The following is a 16,372-nucleotide window of genomic DNA, read 5'->3' as shown; positions in this document are numbered from 1 at the left end:
TCTGCCTTTTTTTTTTGAACGGAAGATACCTGGGACACCCTATATATATATATAAAAAATATATTACTTATATTACATGTTATATATATATGTTATATAACATATAATATATATTACATATATATAACAGTAATATATACAATATATTATTTACTTTTTAATCATTCTTCTACTCTATGTATTTTACACGAAATAAAAAAGTGCAATAGAGACAATAAATATATCAATGAAAAATAAATAATCCCTAAATAAGTGTCAAATGGCATACATTAAAAAAAAATTATTATTACTATTAATTAAAAAAAGAAAAGTCTGATAAATCTCTGATTGGCCACGCCATGTTGTTGACACAAGGTTCTGAAACCCGATTGGTCGTATAATTGCCTTATCACCTGAAGATAGTCACGGATCAATAATACGCATCGCGTCTAGTGACTTATACATCATGACTGTCGATTCAAAAAATATTTATACAATTGGCATATTCAAAAATTAAGAAATTATTGAATTTCTAAGGCCGGTATTCATAGTCCGTTCTTATATTTAAGATTGTCTTAAGTTCATCTTTAGATATTGTATGTATCATTTTATTGGCTATGGATTATCTGAAGATGAACTAAAGACGATCTTAAATATAAGACCGGACTATGAATACCGGTCTAAGAAGAATATTGTTGGTTTATGACTCAAGATATTAAATATACTTAATAATAAATTTATCCATGGACTGAATAAAGGAATAGATAGCTTGATACGATCTGAAAAAAGCCGCGAAATGTAGATGGGAGAATCGCCGTCTCATTCTCAACGAAAGACGAGTACAGGAAAGAGAGACCGCCGTCGTTTCCTCTCCTTTTTCTTCACTCGAGCGTCACCGGCGAAATATTATTACGGAAGCCGCTCTGTTTATCGCTACATCTACATCTTATTCCGGCTATCGGCTCGTTACTGGCTATCTTATCGTTTGAGATACTTCGCCGACATAAAACACATATCACCTATACATATATATGTCAATGTCAATCGCACACACGGCACGTCAGCAGTTTCTCTGATTTTGATTAGGCGTGATTCAGCAGTTGAATCTTTTTATTCTTGCATAATCGCGCAGTCCATCGCGAATCGTCCATCCGTCAAGGTCTCGAGCGATCAGGAACATTCGCAAAATGACGATCAAGGCGGTCTGTGTCCTTCAGGGCGAATCCGTTAAGGGAACCGTGCACTTCGAGCAAGCGGTAAATCTCGTCCACGAGCAAGAAAAGACTTCTGAATCTAATTTTTATGTTTTTCCAGCAAATCACTTATTCGCACTTATTCGTTTCAGGCTCGAAAGATTCTTGCCTTTTAACGCGATACAAAAAAATAGTACTTTGTATTTAATATATCTTAAATTTTTTTAATAAATGTTTAAATTAATTTTATAAATTTCATTTGAATTGTATCAAATAGTTTATGTATTTTCTGATTTGTAATCTCTGAAAACGATGATCTTTATGAGAACTTGATCCCATATAATGCTCAATTATAATCATTAATTTTTGTTTGTATTGAAAAATAATATTTTTCTTATAATTTTTTTTATTTTTATTTTATAGTAAATTTCATTTGTATATTGCAGGATGGTTCAAGTACGGTGAAAGTGACTGGAGAGGTTTCTGGCTTGCAGAAAGGCTTGCACGGCTTTCATGTTCATGAATTTGGCGATAACACTAATGGTATATTAGAATCAAATACACACAAGAATATTCAGATAGCATATATTTTTTTATATTATTTTTATTATTTTATATAATTATCTGGTAGAATCAAATAATACAATCTTTAAATTTGTAATTTCTAAAAAGAAAATATTGATTTATAATTTCAAATTAATGTTTGTCACATTTTTAATTCTTTGCTCTAAATTCTAATCTCTAAATTCTAAATAAAATTCTAATGTTCTAAGAATTTTGATATTCTATTCCAAATATTAGCACAATAATTCTCTTTTTCTTTTGATAAAAATTAATTTTTTTAATTTTAATTTTTGTACTGTGATATTTTGCAAAATACACAATTTGATATATTTTAATGGATATTTCATACTTTATGAATTTGCAACAATAAGCAAAACACAAGGTAAGAGAAAAATAATTGAAGATAAAAATACTGATTCTGATTCTTTATTCTCAAAAATTGTAATATATATTATTATTCCTTTTTCAATCAAAATATAAATATAGAAATGTGTCAGATATAGCAAATTTATGCACTCTTATACATTGGTGGAATAAACATATTATGTAATGATTCGTAAAAACTGTGAAGTGCAAAAGGTTATCTTATTTGCATTTATAATTTCTTATAAAGGTTTCTTCGAGAATTCTGAGAGAAAACTTATTTTAATCAAGTTATTTCTACCTCTTGTAAGAGAGAGAAGGAGAGAGAGATAAATAATAAATTAATTATGAAAAAATATATGTGATATCAATGTTCTTTGTTTACTTCTTGATAGAGACAGAGGATAGAGATTATATGTGATAACTGTATTACTGATTTATTTGTAATTTTTTAATAAATATCAGATTGACTTTTTTCTATTCCATTCCAACAATATTAATTTTTAATGCCAGATGTATTGTTTATTCAATATTAAATTAACATGTTGTTAAATTGCATTTCATGCTGAATAATAATTATCATGACCTTGAAACTTAATGACATGTTTTCTCAATGATTTATTTAAATCATAGTTTATTTTCATTGTTTACCTGAAAATTTGTAAAGTGCTTATTTTTCTCATAATTTTTTTATCCTTCAATAAAGATTTGAGGCTTGCAAATACATCAAAATATATTTCAAAAGTCAAGTTATAGTGTGTAAGATGTATGATCATGTTCTTCTGCAGGTTGTACTAGTGCAGGTGCTCACTTCAATCCTTTGGCAAAGGAGCATGGCGGTCCAAAGGACTCTGTGCGCCACATTGGAGATTTAGGAAACGTGGAAGCTGGTGCAGATGGTGTTGCAAAGGTCAACATCACTGACTCCCAGATTCAGCTCAGTGGTCCGCATAGTGTTGTTGGACGAACTGTTGTGGTATGTATTAATTTTTAAATTACGTCTTCTCGTTTTCATTATCTCATGATCCTTGTCTTTATGTTGTTTTCATTCTCATAAAAAATCTACAATATAGATTTACCCAAGTTGTAATACAAGAACTTAATCTGAATATGCTCTGCGTATGCTTTATTAATGCTAAATTTTATTGATAGATTTTTTTTTTAATTTAAGAATATTTTTTATTTAATATATAAGAAATGTAGAGTCATTACACAAAGTAAGTGTTTTGATGATTTCATCAGAGATATTTGCATAGTAATATCTTGATAATAACACTAAAGAAAATTGTACGATATTTTATTTAGATGTAAAACATCTAAATTATATATATTTCCAATCTTCAGGTTCACGCTGATCCGGATGATTTGGGAGCGGGTGGCCACGAGCTCTCGAAAACCACCGGCAATGCTGGCGCTCGTCTCGCTTGCGGCGTCATCGGCATCACGAAGTAAATGCGCCTACATGATTTATGCGAGCGATTGATGGATGGAGGTCAGACTCTACTAGAGGCATATTATTTTCTTATCGTTCGGCTTTGATGTATTTAGCCGTATTATTCAAACATGTTACTTTTTGTTTTCCTCTGTTATATTAAACACAATAGAAGTTATTAGTTCTTCCCAAGTACGGAAATAAAACGTCAGAGAGCTTCAACTTACATATATATGTCATATCTTGTTGTATATTAAATAATAATATAAATACAACTGTAGAACACATTCCTCTGCAATATATTATATTTATAAATATATCTCTTTTCTTAATTACTGTAGAAAGTCGTAATATGCTGTTTGGATGCGTCTTGTGTGTGTTTATCGATGTGGCTCGTGTTTATTTATTCGCGTATGCGCCAAAGTGTGCTATCTTAAATGAAAATTCGGAAATGATTCTTTCCGAATTGACCCTAAATTACGAATCTTATCTGATCTTATCGTAGCATCGATGATAATACTTTATCGATCAGTGACGCGTTCAAAAGCCGTATGTGGAAAGTGGCGGATACATATTAATTTCAGTCTTCGCAATAAGTAAGTCGCGAGATTCGCAAATATGTCCTCGATAGGCCGAGAAAATGAGCCGAGACTCAGTATCTTCGATGATTACTACGACGACAGCAGTTCAGATGAAACTGAGGGAGAGGAGTACGTATTTAAATAAAGTCTACCATTTTTTGTTTAAGCTTTAACTAATAAATTCGCATAACTCTTACATAATGATCTAGAAAATGTGTACTTTTACTGTGAATAAAATGGCTCGAGAAATTTATTATCACAGAATTATTCAAGAATATTGAGAAAATGAATCCTAATAAATTTTAATTAGAAAAAATGATTAGATAATAGTAACTAGTATTGAAGGTACAGGCTTTGGATCTCGCTTTTCAGTTCGCAGAAGGATGTTCCGCCATGGGATATGTTTAAATCCTTCCCCTCTCAAATAGAAAGTGGATCTGTGCGGAATAATCGATTTTTCGAGGTTGTCATTTGTATTATAAAAGTGCTAATTTATGGATTGCTATTTGTTATCGTTTTATGCAGTGGTATCGTGGCTAAAACTGCTATCTTATTTGCAACCTCGCAGTTGCAGAAGAATCAATCGTTGTCCTATTGCAGTTATTCAGGTAGATTTTCAATCTTTATTATCATAATTAAAGAATTTATAGTCGATCATGATCAAAAAATTTCAAGTTCAGGATTGTTAAAATGTTTTATACTTCTTAACAAACGCTTTAATTTATTCTAAAATTTTATAAACATAATTAAAAAAATTTATATCAAAGTTATAAAGAGTTAAAAATTATAAATTTATAAATTAGCAAAGTTATAAATTTTGAAATTTATTAATTATTGCGATTAAAATTTTGTATGAGAAAATTAGATATTTATAAAATTGCTATCAAATTTGAATAAAAAGAACTAAATTAAAATTATGTAAATAAAATATATAATATTTTATTGAAAAATATAATTATATAAAGAAGTACGTTTAATTTTACATAAATACTATTTACATAAAATTCCAAAAATAATTCTATTGTGATATTAAAAGGTATGACACACTATCGGGAATTATCTCTCTTATCGTTAATTTATCATATTACTGTACAATGTTATATCAACTCTATCTATCCTTCCATATTCAAGTAAATTCGTCTTTATCGCATAATATATTTTTTTACATAAAATTTGTAAATTTCTCAGAACAGAAAGGATATGAAGTCTTGATTGAACATACGGAGGACGGCCGCTTAAGATGGACTTGGTGCCTGATTTTTATATTCCTCGTACCGGAATGCATCGGTGTATTAAACGCTTTATGGCATTATTTATTCAAGAAGAAACCGAGAATGCCGAAAAAGCGAAATATCCTGTTCATGATTGTGATAGACACTCTCCACACGATCGGTTTGGTCCTGTTAACTTTTATCATCCTGCCGGAAATCGGAGCGGTGCAAGGCGCCGCTATTTTTTGCTGTTTGTGTTTTATACCGGGATTGTTAAGTAAGTTTGTGTGAGATAATAAAGACTGATTAATCTATTATTAGTATAAATTTAAATGTGACAATTATCTTTTTTTTAAATTGAATTAATTGAATTAATTCAATCTAAGATTAAATTAATTCAATTAATTCAATTTAAAATTATATAATTATATTAATAATTAGACTAGATTGATTATTATATAATGCTAGAAATAGATTTATAATTATAAGTAAAATTATTATAAAATATATTTATTATATTGTTTGTAATCGACCCGAAATAGTCGGGAATAGATTCACATCTTTATTTCTGTTGAATTTGCATTGTTAATAATATTCTGCAGATTTACTCTCGCGAGATGAGAAGGATCGAAATTTATCGACGAACAAAGTAAGATTATTCAAAATCTTTGATGCACTGGCGTTGGTCTCACAAATTAGCGGGATATTCTTGCCGCTGATTCTTGCCCAATATGACGTTAACAAAACATCGACGTGGATCTTTCCCATCGCTCTCATATTGTGCTCGATTCGTTGGTGGAGCAATTTTGTGTTCTTTCATAATAATGTTGGTATGTATGAATTTTATGTAAATGATACATCATTGTTTTAGAGGTGAAACTTTGGAAAAGCAGAGAAAAATAATTTTTTTTTATAATTTTAAATGATTATTTGAAATACATTAACATATTTCAATAAAACAATACGTGATTTTTTGCATTAAAAAAATTGATATAGTGTATTTAGAACTGGACATGTAATTTCTTAGCAAATTTTGTTGTAGGTCTGATGCGATTCTTATCCTCTGTCAAGCAGGATCTTCAGCCGGGTCAGCACATTGTGCAAGGATACGCGTCCTTTTGGAGAATGTTCATTTTTATCATCGGTGCTTTCGTTGTTAATGTATGCCAAGAGGTAGATGCCAAGAGCTTCTTTTTACCCACATTTAATGGAACGTACAAAGTTAATTTAATTGCTCCTAAGGATGTATGGCAGGAGGAAAATTTTTTGACTGTAGACGGCTTTATGCCTCTCTACGTCTTTGCGGTACAAGCCGTCTGTGCCATGACAATGTATCAATCTTGTAAGTCTATAGACAAATTTATTGAGAAAGAAATCATAAAAATTTTAATAACATTTAAAGGTCCGAAAAGTAAAATATATATATATATATTTACTTTAAAACTAAAAATTATCATCTTCTTTTATTTTGTTTTATTAGATATTTTTAGATATTTTAAATTGTGCTTTTTCTTCACAATTGGAAGGTTTTTCTGAAATCCTTAAATTAAAAAAAAAATGATTGCAGGTAAATTCGCCTACAGGACCCATATGTATCAGTTTGGTTTCGCTTTTCCAACAAGCCTGGCTGGTCTAGGAACAGTATGCTTGATCATGGCTCTTTGCGACATCAGGAACAAGAATGTTTGCGCCTTTCATGATACATTTATAGACTACCTTTTCTTCGGAGAATTCTTGTTGAAAGATTGGAGCGCATTTTTCTCCAGTTGGTATACTTGGTGTTGGCTGATATGGTTGATGTCGCAAATATGGATCACGAGACACTTGTGGACTACCGAGAATGAAAGACTGGCGTTAGCGGAAAGAATTTTCTCCACCATCACTTACGATTCTCTTATGATTGATCAATGTTTAGCCTTGAACAAAAAAACACAGAATGAGGATGCTGATGAGGACGATGAGGAGAAAAACAAAGACGCCGAAATTCCAGTACGGAATTAAACGATTTGTCTATCTATTATCGCAATTGTTTTTTATTATAATAATCAATCTTGAATTTCAGAATGATGATGATTTCAAAATAGAAGCTACCGATATCAGTTTAGACATTGGAAGGTTCGAGCAGGACTTGAACAGAGAAGATCTAAACATAAATAAACGCAAGGATCGTATCACAAAGATTTATGCGTGCGCTACGATGTGGCATGAAGAGAGAAACGAGATGAATCATTTGATAAGCAGTATCCTGCGATTGGACAGGGATCAATGTGCGATGCGTGTCACGCAGAAACATTACAAGGTTCAAATCGAGGACTATTATGAATTGGAAAGTAAGTCGTGTTCATATAAGAAATATTGCAATTAAAATATACATGTACAATAATAAATAATAAATTACAAATTTTGTTTGAACGATGGATACTAAGTGAATAATCGAATCTATCTGCATTTAATTTTGATTTAGTATTTTTTGAATAAAAGAAACTAAAGTTTAACTGCTTACAATAATGTAATCTTCTTCTATTTTATAAATGTCTTTTTTTACTTTTAGTTGATGCTTGTATATTATTTTTTGCAGCGCACATTTTCTTCGACGACGCTTTTTGCTGCATGCATGGTTGCATTGATCCATGCAATCACGATGAGAATGAGACACAAGTCAATCAGTATGTAATAACGCTGGTGGAAACAGTTCAAAAGAATGTGGAGGATTTGAGAATGCATTATACACCGCCCATTAAATATCCGACGCCTTATGGAGGTCGTCTTGTGTGGACGTTGCCTGCAAAAACTCAACTGATAGTTCATTTGAAGGATAAAAATAAGATCAGGCACAGAAAACGATGGAGTCAGGTATTCGAGCGTGAAAATAAATATATCGCTAAATAAAATGCATCAAGAAATAAGTAGATACCGTTCCTATATAGTTTTTTCTTAGAGAAAAGATTAAAGATGTTCCAAAAAATTTACCTGTGATTCAAGAGATGTTTTGTATAATTTTTCCAGGTGATGTACATGTATTATCTTCTGGGCTATCGCTTGATGGGTCTCTCGATCGACGTGGATCGGAAAGAGATCATTGCTGAGAATACATATGTTCTCACGCTGGATGGAGATATCGACTTCCGACCTACCGCTGTCAAGATTCTGGTGGATCTGATGAAAAAGGATAAGGATCTTGGTGCCGCATGTGGCCGAATACATCCAGTCGGATCAGGTGTGTAGAGCGAAATTCCAATTATCTAATGTAATAGGAGACAAAAATGTAAGAGATGAGAATTTAAATATTTAATCTAGAGTACGCAAGTGCATATGTGATAGAATGAGCTCTTATTGTGCGATTGGAACATTCTTTGTGAAAGATTCTAGTCTACGCGACAAAAAAATTGCTTCAGACTCAAGTGTCTTATCGTTCTGAATAGGTCCAATAATCTGGTTCCAAAAGTTCGAATACGCCATCGGCCATTGGCTGCAAAAATCCACAGAGCACACGATCGGTTGCGTTCTGTGCAGCCCCGGCTGTTTTTCGCTCTTTCGAGCGAAGGCGTTGATGCAACATAACGTGATGGCGAAATATGCCACTAAATCGACCGAAGCCAGACATTACATTCAATATGATCAAGGTGAGGACCGATGGCTCTGTACATTGCTTCTTCAAGTGGGTTCTCGGGTAAGTTGGATTAAATAGAAAAAGCTATGATGTTAGACAATATGATATATACTATTTAAAAAATTACTTCTCTTCTATTAGGTAGAATATTCAGCGGCGAGTGACGCGTATACTCACGCACCGGAAGTCTTCAGAGACTTGTTTATACAACGTCGTAGGTGGATTCCCTCCACTGTCGCGAATATATTTGATTTATTGATAACCGCCAAACAGACGAGAGAGGTCAACAACGACATTTCATGGCTGTACATCGCTTATCAATGGGTCCTGATGGGTGTGTTTTCAATATGTGTCTTATATCAGGCAATATTAATTGGATTCTATAAATTATAAATTAAATCGATTATTTTTTTAAGGGAGTACAATCCTAGGACCAGGTACGATATTTCTGATGATGGTCGGCGCATTTGTTGCTGCATTTCATATCGATAACTGGAGCAGTTTCTGGTACAATCTGATCCCAATCGGCGTATTCATTGGAGTTTGCTTCACTTGTAAGGAACGCGTGCAGGTATACGATTCAAATAATACTCTGTCAATGAGGAAGTAATAGAAACTTCAAAGATATTTGAAAAGAATGGGAAAATATATTTTTTTTATTATTTTGTTAGGCTAACTGATAATTACTAGATAGACAATTATATTGTATAATTAATAAAACACGATTTTACGCAGTTAATAGTAGCTGAGATCATCAGTGCCATATATGGGCTAGTGATGGTGATTGTTCTGGTGGGAATTATGCTACAAATTGCCGAGGATGGATGGTTAGCACCCAGCAGCATTCTCTTCTTTATTGTCGCGTGTCAAATGACGGTGGCTGGCTTGTTACATCCCCAGGAAGCAATTTGTCTATTGTGTGGCATTATCTATTACATCACAGTGCCCTCCATGTACATGTTGCTGACCATCTTTTCCGTTTTCAACGTGCATAACGTTACATGGGGTACGCGAGACTCGAAGAAGGCGAGTGTTGTAAGTGTCTGCTGTTTGCCAACCTCGAGTTATTTGAGAATGCAGGCTGTATATATCATAAATAATAGTTAATAGACTTACTTTTTCAAGATATATCTTTTCATCTTTACATCTCTTCAAGATATATCTTTCTTTCTTCTTTTCTTCATTTAGATTATGCATATTTTGTAAATTTCTTTTGAAGAATTTAGTCTTACTGAGTTTATAAATTTCTATTTCTAAACTATAAAGCTTTTATAAAATTGTTTAATAAAATGTTCTGAAAAATAATCGTGTTACAATTAATATAATGAATTAATATAATGAAAAAAATGGAAAAGCCTCAAGAGGAGCAGAAATCTACGGGAATTGGCAATCTGTCCAAGTTCATAATGAGAACAGGAAACAGGCAAGATGGGAATCAAAAAGGCTCGTTCGAATTTTCTTTAGGAGATCTTTTTAAATGCGTCTGTTGCATTCATTCGGGAATAAGTTACGAAGAGAAGCGGTTGAACGAGATCAACGAGTCCTTGCAACAAATAAATAAGCATCTGAGCCTATTAGACAGGTTTGAAATTATCGTTTTATTTACAATTATGAAACTTAGTCCAGAGTTATTTTTATTGTACAAGATGTAAATGGAATCTTATTGAGATTCCTCTCTTTTCTCTTACATCTTTATTAATATTAAGGTTTTTTTGATTACTAAAAGATTTGAATTGCCTAGATAATTGATACTGATTTTATAGGACTTGTAAAGACTTGATTATTGATCAATTACAGTCAACTACATGCAACGAAAATGGAGGCAAATAATGCTGCTCAATCATCTTCCAATGCTAATATATACACAAGATCATATTTCCCAATGGAAGAGATAGTAGAAGAGGAAGTACCCGAGGGAATCGAGCAACAACAAATGAGCGATAAGAGCGATCACGAGAACGAGACCTACAAGGATACTGACGACGACGAAAGCGATGTTCTGACACAGGTGTCGGGGGTCTCTAGTCATGATCGTTCTTCCAACTTTCTCATCAGTCCATACTGGCTTCAGGACGAAAGAATGCGAAAGGGCGAGGTAGATTTTCTATCGAATTCTGAGGAGGAATTCTGGAAGGATTTGATTGCGAGATACTTGCGACCCATTGAAAGCGACGAAGAGGGTGAGGTACAAGATTTTCTTATTTTTATCTTAAAAAAACAAGCCAAATGAAAACAATTAATAGGAATTCATTGTACACACAACACCCGATAGGATATATATATATAAGGAACATAACTTCAATTTGAAGATTGTGTTCATTTTGGGATGTGCAAAAAAGGATATCTATCTTCGTATTTTAAAATTGTTTATATCCTGGACGAGATAATAACAGAAACAAAACATGAAATATATAACAGAAAAGTACACAAGACATGCAAAATTTTTTGTTTCACGATATTACTAGATTCATTCTGTTCCTCCTAGTATATATATTATAAAATAATATTAAATTGCTATTAAATGATTTATTTGCTCTCTCATCATGTCTTATTTTTTAACTAAATTGTTTTAGAATAAAATAGCTCAGGAACTGATAAACTGTCGTGATGCATATCTATCAAAGTTCTTCATGATAAATGCTCTGTTCGTGTTGATTGTATTCCTTATGCAGTTGAATAAAGGTATATTGTATTTACAATGGCCACTGGGGATGAAGTACAATATCACATTTGTTGCAAAAAGAGTTGAGGTAAATATTTCTATAACAATCAACATATTATTATCAGTCCTCGTTAACAATGTCACACATTTCTTATATCTAACGATATTACACAAATCTTAATTTAACATATATTATTGATATTGTAATAATTAAAAGTGTAAAACTTAACGCAAAAATATGTGGCTAAAAGTACATAACTTGTAAGATCTGCCTTAAAGAAAAATTATATACTTTTTCCTTTCTGAACTTTTTAATTACAGACTAAGTAATTCTTAATTGTTACACATTTTTTATGACATGTATTTCAATTATATATTTCAGGTGCACATGGCAAAAGAATATTTAAAACTCGAGCCGATTGGATGCTTATTTATTGTTGCATTCATCAGCATATTGGGTATCCAGTTTTTCGCTATGCTATTTCACCGATTCGACACATTTGCCCATATGCTCGCTAGTACGAGGCTTCCTTTCTGCTCTAAGGTAATATGTTTTTAAAAAATAGTTTATCTATAAAATATTTCTTTGTTATTTTCTCCTCAAATTGTGAAAAAATCAAATTAAACTCTTTAAGACTATTTTTTTAAATATCTATTAAACAATTTTTCAGAAATACAAAATAGATTTATTTTAAGAGAAATATAAGAGATACAGAATATTTTTCAGAGAATTATGAAAAAAATATATAATAATTCTCTTTTTCTCTCTTTTATTTTTTTTCAGATAACTTCCTCAGAAGATAACACTTTCGGGAGAGATGCTGATAAAATAGTACAAGGACTTCAACGTATGGCAGACGATGACTTAATTTTTGAATTTAGACGAAGTACCTTGACGTCTCCTGGCAGACGAAGGACTATATCTGAGTTAACGAAAAAAGGGCCATTGCATGGGCCGTCGAGGATGCTAGGAAACTTTGAAAAGCTATTTCGACGAAAGCTTCGTAATCCAAATGCATCGGGTATAGTTTTTTTTTTAAGATTTTTGTTTTATTTTTATACGCTTAATTGTTTTAAATTAGATAATGTAAGGGTCTTCACAGCGCTTAATTATAAAAGACAAATAAAAAGTTATCAATGTTGAGAAGATACAAAAAATAAAATTTCGGAAACAAAATAAAAATCGAAAAATTTTATATTTAATTATCTCATATACATAGTGTACACACACACACACACACACGCACGCACGCACGCACGCACGCACGCACGCACGCACGCACGCACGCACGCACGCACGCACACGCACACATATGTACATATGCTACAGGCACATTCCTATGTAACACAAATTCTTATGTAATATACTTTTGTCACATTTATTACTTTTATAAGTTACTTTTTGCTCAAAATTTTGTTTATTTCGCAGGATTGACGCGACACATGTCCACACAAATGTCAAAAGGTGCATTTGACGCCTTTGAGCGGAGACGTTCATCTATTCTAGCAGAAAGAAAAAGGACGCAGACTCAGAAACCGTATGATATTTACGATGATGCTAATGATTTAAGAAGGCATTCGAACAATCAGATTTTTAATAACCTACAACCAAGACAATCAAACTCCAGTCAATTTCAATACGATAATCGGGGATTTAAACCGGACGAAAATATATGAGACATGTTAAAAGTTAATTTAATTTAGTGACATACACAGTGTAGACAAAGTTCATAATTTATCATTGTCTAATAACTTATAATTTCCTTTATAATGTTTTGTAACATTATAAAGTTTTGTAATTGACATTTAAAATATATTGTTTTTCACATTTTTCTCTTGCAGATCAATAAAGAATTCTCAAACCTAAGTGAAAAAGTTTAGACTCTAAGCAGAAGGAATATAAAATTTAAGCTTTCAACAATCCTCAACAATTTTAATGCCTCTTGTGACCTTTGTGCCCTCGAGATCCTGACGATTTCCCATTTTTAGAACTCGGAGGAATGACAATACGACCGGCAGCTATTTCATCTCGATCGGCGGACTCCTCGATCTGTTTTTGAGCATCGAGGAAGAACATGAGATCTCGGATTTGTTCCTTCAAATCAGTGAGCTCGGCTTCCTTAGTCACTTTTAATTCAGAAAATTCATCCTGCAATTTCTTGTACTTTGTTTGCCACGAAGTCTGATTCAGTTGCAGAGCTTTTCTCAGGTCTTTCTCTTCGTTTAATTCCGCTTGTACTTGCGTTAACTTGTTAGTGGAGTGCTGCAAACGTTTCTCCAGTGTCTGCTTGTCACGATTGAGCGTCGCAAATTGTTTCTGATAAAATAAAGACATTTTCTTTGTGCAATCAAGTTAACAAAGAACAAGAGAAAGGAAAAAAAGAAAAGGAATAAAAAGAAAAGATGAAAAAAATAAGAAGAATTTACCAAATTTTAACGATTATCTACCTTGAACTGCGAATTTTCCTCGAGCACCTCTCCCAACTTATCCCTCAGCTCGCTAATATCCGCCATGTAACGTTGTTCCGAACGATTCAGCCTCTCTTCAAAGTACTGCCGTTGTGTTTCCAACTGTGATGTTAATAAATATGTAAATTCCAGCTGCACAGAATCAACCTTCTCCTCCACAGCGGCACCCTCGCTCTTGGCTGCAGAGTGACCACCCTCCACCATTTTGCCATCTTTGTCCTGCAGCAATCGGTGCACAAAATTGTCACCTACGTAATCCCAGACGCGATTATTACCCAGTTGCATCGCGTAGCAATGGTGTGTATCGCGATAATGTTCAAACGCATGACCCTGATGGTAACGCGAGCAACCCACGTGGCCGCAAATTAAACAAATCCACAAGGCGTCATTGCTAGCACCTGCAACTAGAGGAATTCATACAAAACACATCTTTAATAAGCTTCAATTTTGATAGGAATTTCAAATAATCATTCTTATTATAATCAAAGGAATATAAAGAGTTTTGAAAGAGAAATATAAAATACTTAATTTTTTAAAGAATTACATATCTTGTCAAGTCCTGTAAGGAGAGATTCGAATTCCAAATTTGAAACAATTAAGCGAATTATGCTTACCACATTCCATGCAATGGCTATCAGCCAATGGTTCAGGCGTTTGTGCGTATCGACAAATCGGACAGGATGTGTCGCCCCATTTTACGAGACAGCTGGAATGGAAGGTATGATTGCACAATATTGTGAGAATTCCGTCCACGCTCTCATCCATCCTTTCCAGACAAACAGGACACGATGGTAATTCTGTGTGGCCACTTAAGGGCAATCCATTATCTCCTACTTCGACTCTAGACACAAATACCATGTGGCAAACCACTTCTGGTTCCAGGGAATTGTAAGGAGCACCATTGAAGGTTTCATAGAACTCACTTGCTGCACTCTAAAATGCATTTTATCAAACTTTGCATGTAATTTCTAATTAATTCATCATATTCAATTTCTTTTTCACAATCTCTCTCAACATTATTTAATTTCATATGTAAAAACGAATTTTCTGAAGCGCCAAAAATACATAAATCCAAACTTTTATTTACTCACTGATGATCTAAAAGTAATGAGAGCCATGTACTGATTAGGACTGCCGTCTCTGAGGATTCTAAAATGTTGTATGTTCTGATGACAAGCTGCTGTGAAAGTTAGAAGGTCATGGCAAGTCATTGTCGCTGGTACTGAGAGAATACAGATGGTGTGACTGCGATCCGCAGCACGGTGCATCTCAGTCAGCTCACTACAATCAAATAAAAGAAGAAATTAAATAACAAAAGAATTGTATAATATTAGAAGAATTAAATTATATATAAATCACACACATACAATAATATATAATTAAATGATTCAGTAGAATAAAGAATGACTTACTCTTCCTTAAAAAGATGAAGAATGCCTTTTGTAACTTCGACAAAGGGATTTCCAGAGATAAAACTTATTTGATCCGGGGAAGTGCTGGAAGTAGCGCAGTTAATTTCTCCCGGACCAGCAGCATGATTAGAATTTCCAAACGTTGTCTCCTCAGAATTAGATCTTGAGGATGAGTGCGACTTGCTTGTGCTTTGACTTGACAACAATGGGAATGTGTTTTCTGTTACATTTGTATAAGTTTCCACATTGATATCCCTCGATTCTCTGCAACCTCTCATTTTTCTCGCAGCCATGGTACCTACAATAAAACAAAAACTTTAAGCTAAAATTTAACTTTTAACTGAAATTTTTTTATCCAAAATTTATAATTATTAATTATTAATTTATAATTATTATAGTCAAGTCTGTATAATTTTTTGTCAATGAAAATTAATAAAATCAAGAGAATTAATAAAGTTGGAGCAATTTAATTTTGACAAATAAGAATGTCCTGATTTATACGATGTTAAAATATCAAAAAATACATGCGTCAAAAACTACTTGTCGCGATAAATTTAAATGGCAAGGATATACTTACGCTCACTAGTAGTCTCTTCCAATTCCGGATCACAAATCTCGATGCGAATAACGCATAAGGATACCAGGACAGCGGACGAATTCATGCCACATAATCAAATTATGACATATTACACAAAACATTTCCCATTCCTTGTTTTGTTCCTGCAAGTGTCGTCGCCATACTGGCTCTCTCGATCTGCAAAATTCAAAAATTCTTTGACATGTAGACACACATACACATCACACACACATACACATCACACACACATACACATCACACACACATACACATATTCACACACGTATCACATCGCTCCAACGTATACAAATACATAATT

General features: G+C 32.9%; 3 protein-coding genes across 5 annotated transcripts; 2 read left to right on the top strand and 1 right to left on the bottom strand.

The window, feature by feature from the left end:
* The first annotated feature begins 866 nt into the window (after positions 1-866).
* Positions 867-3,848, top strand: Sod1 (superoxide dismutase 1). Its single transcript, XM_083094359.1, has 4 exons — positions 867-1,235; positions 1,619-1,715; positions 2,888-3,075; positions 3,444-3,848. The coding sequence occupies exons 1-4, from the start codon at positions 1,167-1,169 to the stop codon at positions 3,549-3,551; spliced, it is 462 nt and encodes a 153-aa protein (XP_082950485.1). The 5' UTR covers positions 867-1,166; the 3' UTR covers positions 3,552-3,848.
* A 136-nt stretch (positions 3,849-3,984) lies between these two features.
* On the top strand, positions 3,985-13,462 carry LOC145968694 (chitin synthase chs-2). Of its 3 annotated transcripts, none has more exons than XM_083094354.1 (18): positions 3,985-4,720; positions 5,306-5,600; positions 5,926-6,153; positions 6,366-6,665; positions 6,891-7,312; positions 7,386-7,653; positions 7,902-8,176; positions 8,330-8,540; positions 8,746-8,993; positions 9,075-9,267; positions 9,350-9,504; positions 9,669-9,968; positions 10,289-10,515; positions 10,731-11,118; positions 11,507-11,683; positions 11,978-12,139; positions 12,380-12,617; positions 13,025-13,462. In XM_083094354.1, the coding sequence occupies exons 1-18, from the start codon at positions 4,607-4,609 to the stop codon at positions 13,270-13,272; spliced, it is 4,449 nt and encodes a 1,482-aa protein (XP_082950480.1). In that variant the 5' UTR covers positions 3,985-4,606; the 3' UTR covers positions 13,273-13,462. The 3 variants fall into 3 exon arrangements, with proteins under 3 accessions (XP_082950480.1, XP_082950479.1, XP_082950481.1); XM_083094353.1 differs by having other exon boundaries at positions 5,301-5,600; XM_083094355.1 differs by lacking the exons at positions 11,978-12,139; positions 12,380-12,617; positions 13,025-13,462 and having other exon boundaries at positions 5,301-5,600; positions 10,731-11,113; positions 11,507-11,644.
* LOC145968696 (BRCA1-associated protein) lies at positions 12,773-16,274 on the bottom strand. The gene is made up of 6 exons (XM_083094358.1): positions 16,054-16,274; positions 15,477-15,774; positions 15,156-15,345; positions 14,679-14,997; positions 14,044-14,468; positions 12,773-13,912 (listed from the first exon to the last, which is right to left on the bottom strand). The coding sequence occupies exons 1-6, from the start codon at positions 16,136-16,138 to the stop codon at positions 13,529-13,531; spliced, it is 1,701 nt and encodes a 566-aa protein (XP_082950484.1). The 5' UTR covers positions 16,139-16,274; the 3' UTR covers positions 12,773-13,528.
* Between the last annotated feature and the right edge of the window lie 98 nt (positions 16,275-16,372).

Source organism: Camponotus vicinus, unplaced genomic scaffold, assembly GCF_025532165.1.
Source record: "Camponotus vicinus isolate PSW18456_S1 unplaced genomic scaffold, iyCamVici1.0 SCAF_3, whole genome shotgun sequence".
NCBI classification, from domain to species: domain Eukaryota; kingdom Metazoa; phylum Arthropoda; class Insecta; order Hymenoptera; family Formicidae; genus Camponotus; species Camponotus vicinus.
The sequence above is the reverse complement of the archived record's forward strand: the minus strand, read 5'-3'. Positions and strand labels throughout refer to the sequence as shown.

What these genes read in the sequence shown, in the direction of transcription:
- LOC145968694 (XM_083094353.1), top strand. Translation starts at nt 4,513, where the DNA reads ATGTTTAAATCCTTCCCCTCTCAAATAGAAAGTGGATCTGTGCGGAAT. An exon ending in TTTTATACCGGGATTGTTAA is followed by an intron (nt 5,601 to 5,925) that starts GTAAGTTTGTGT and finishes AATATTCTGCAG; the next exon opens with ATTTACTCTCGCGAGATGAG. An exon ending in GGCTTCCTTTCTGCTCTAAG is followed by an intron (nt 12,140 to 12,379) that starts GTAATATGTTTT and finishes ATTTTTTTTCAG; the next exon opens with ATAACTTCCTCAGAAGATAA.
- LOC145968696 (XM_083094358.1), bottom strand. Translation starts at nt 16,138, where the DNA reads ATGAATTCGTCCGCTGTCCTGGTATCCTTATGCGTTATTCGCATCGAG. An exon ending in TCATTACTTTTAGATCATCA is followed by an intron (nt 14,998 to 15,155) that starts GTGAGTAAATAA and finishes AATGCATTTTAG; the next exon opens with AGTGCAGCAAGTGAGTTCTA. An exon ending in TAGCCATTGCATGGAATGTG is followed by an intron (nt 14,469 to 14,678) that starts GTAAGCATAATT and finishes GAATTCCTCTAG; the next exon opens with TTGCAGGTGCTAGCAATGAC.
- Sod1 (XM_083094359.1), top strand. Translation starts at nt 1,167, where the DNA reads ATGACGATCAAGGCGGTCTGTGTCCTTCAGGGCGAATCCGTTAAGGGA. An exon ending in CCGTGCACTTCGAGCAAGCG is followed by an intron (nt 1,236 to 1,618) that starts GTAAATCTCGTC and finishes TGTATATTGCAG; the next exon opens with GATGGTTCAAGTACGGTGAA. An exon ending in TTGTTGGACGAACTGTTGTG is followed by an intron (nt 3,076 to 3,443) that starts GTATGTATTAAT and finishes TCCAATCTTCAG; the next exon opens with GTTCACGCTGATCCGGATGA.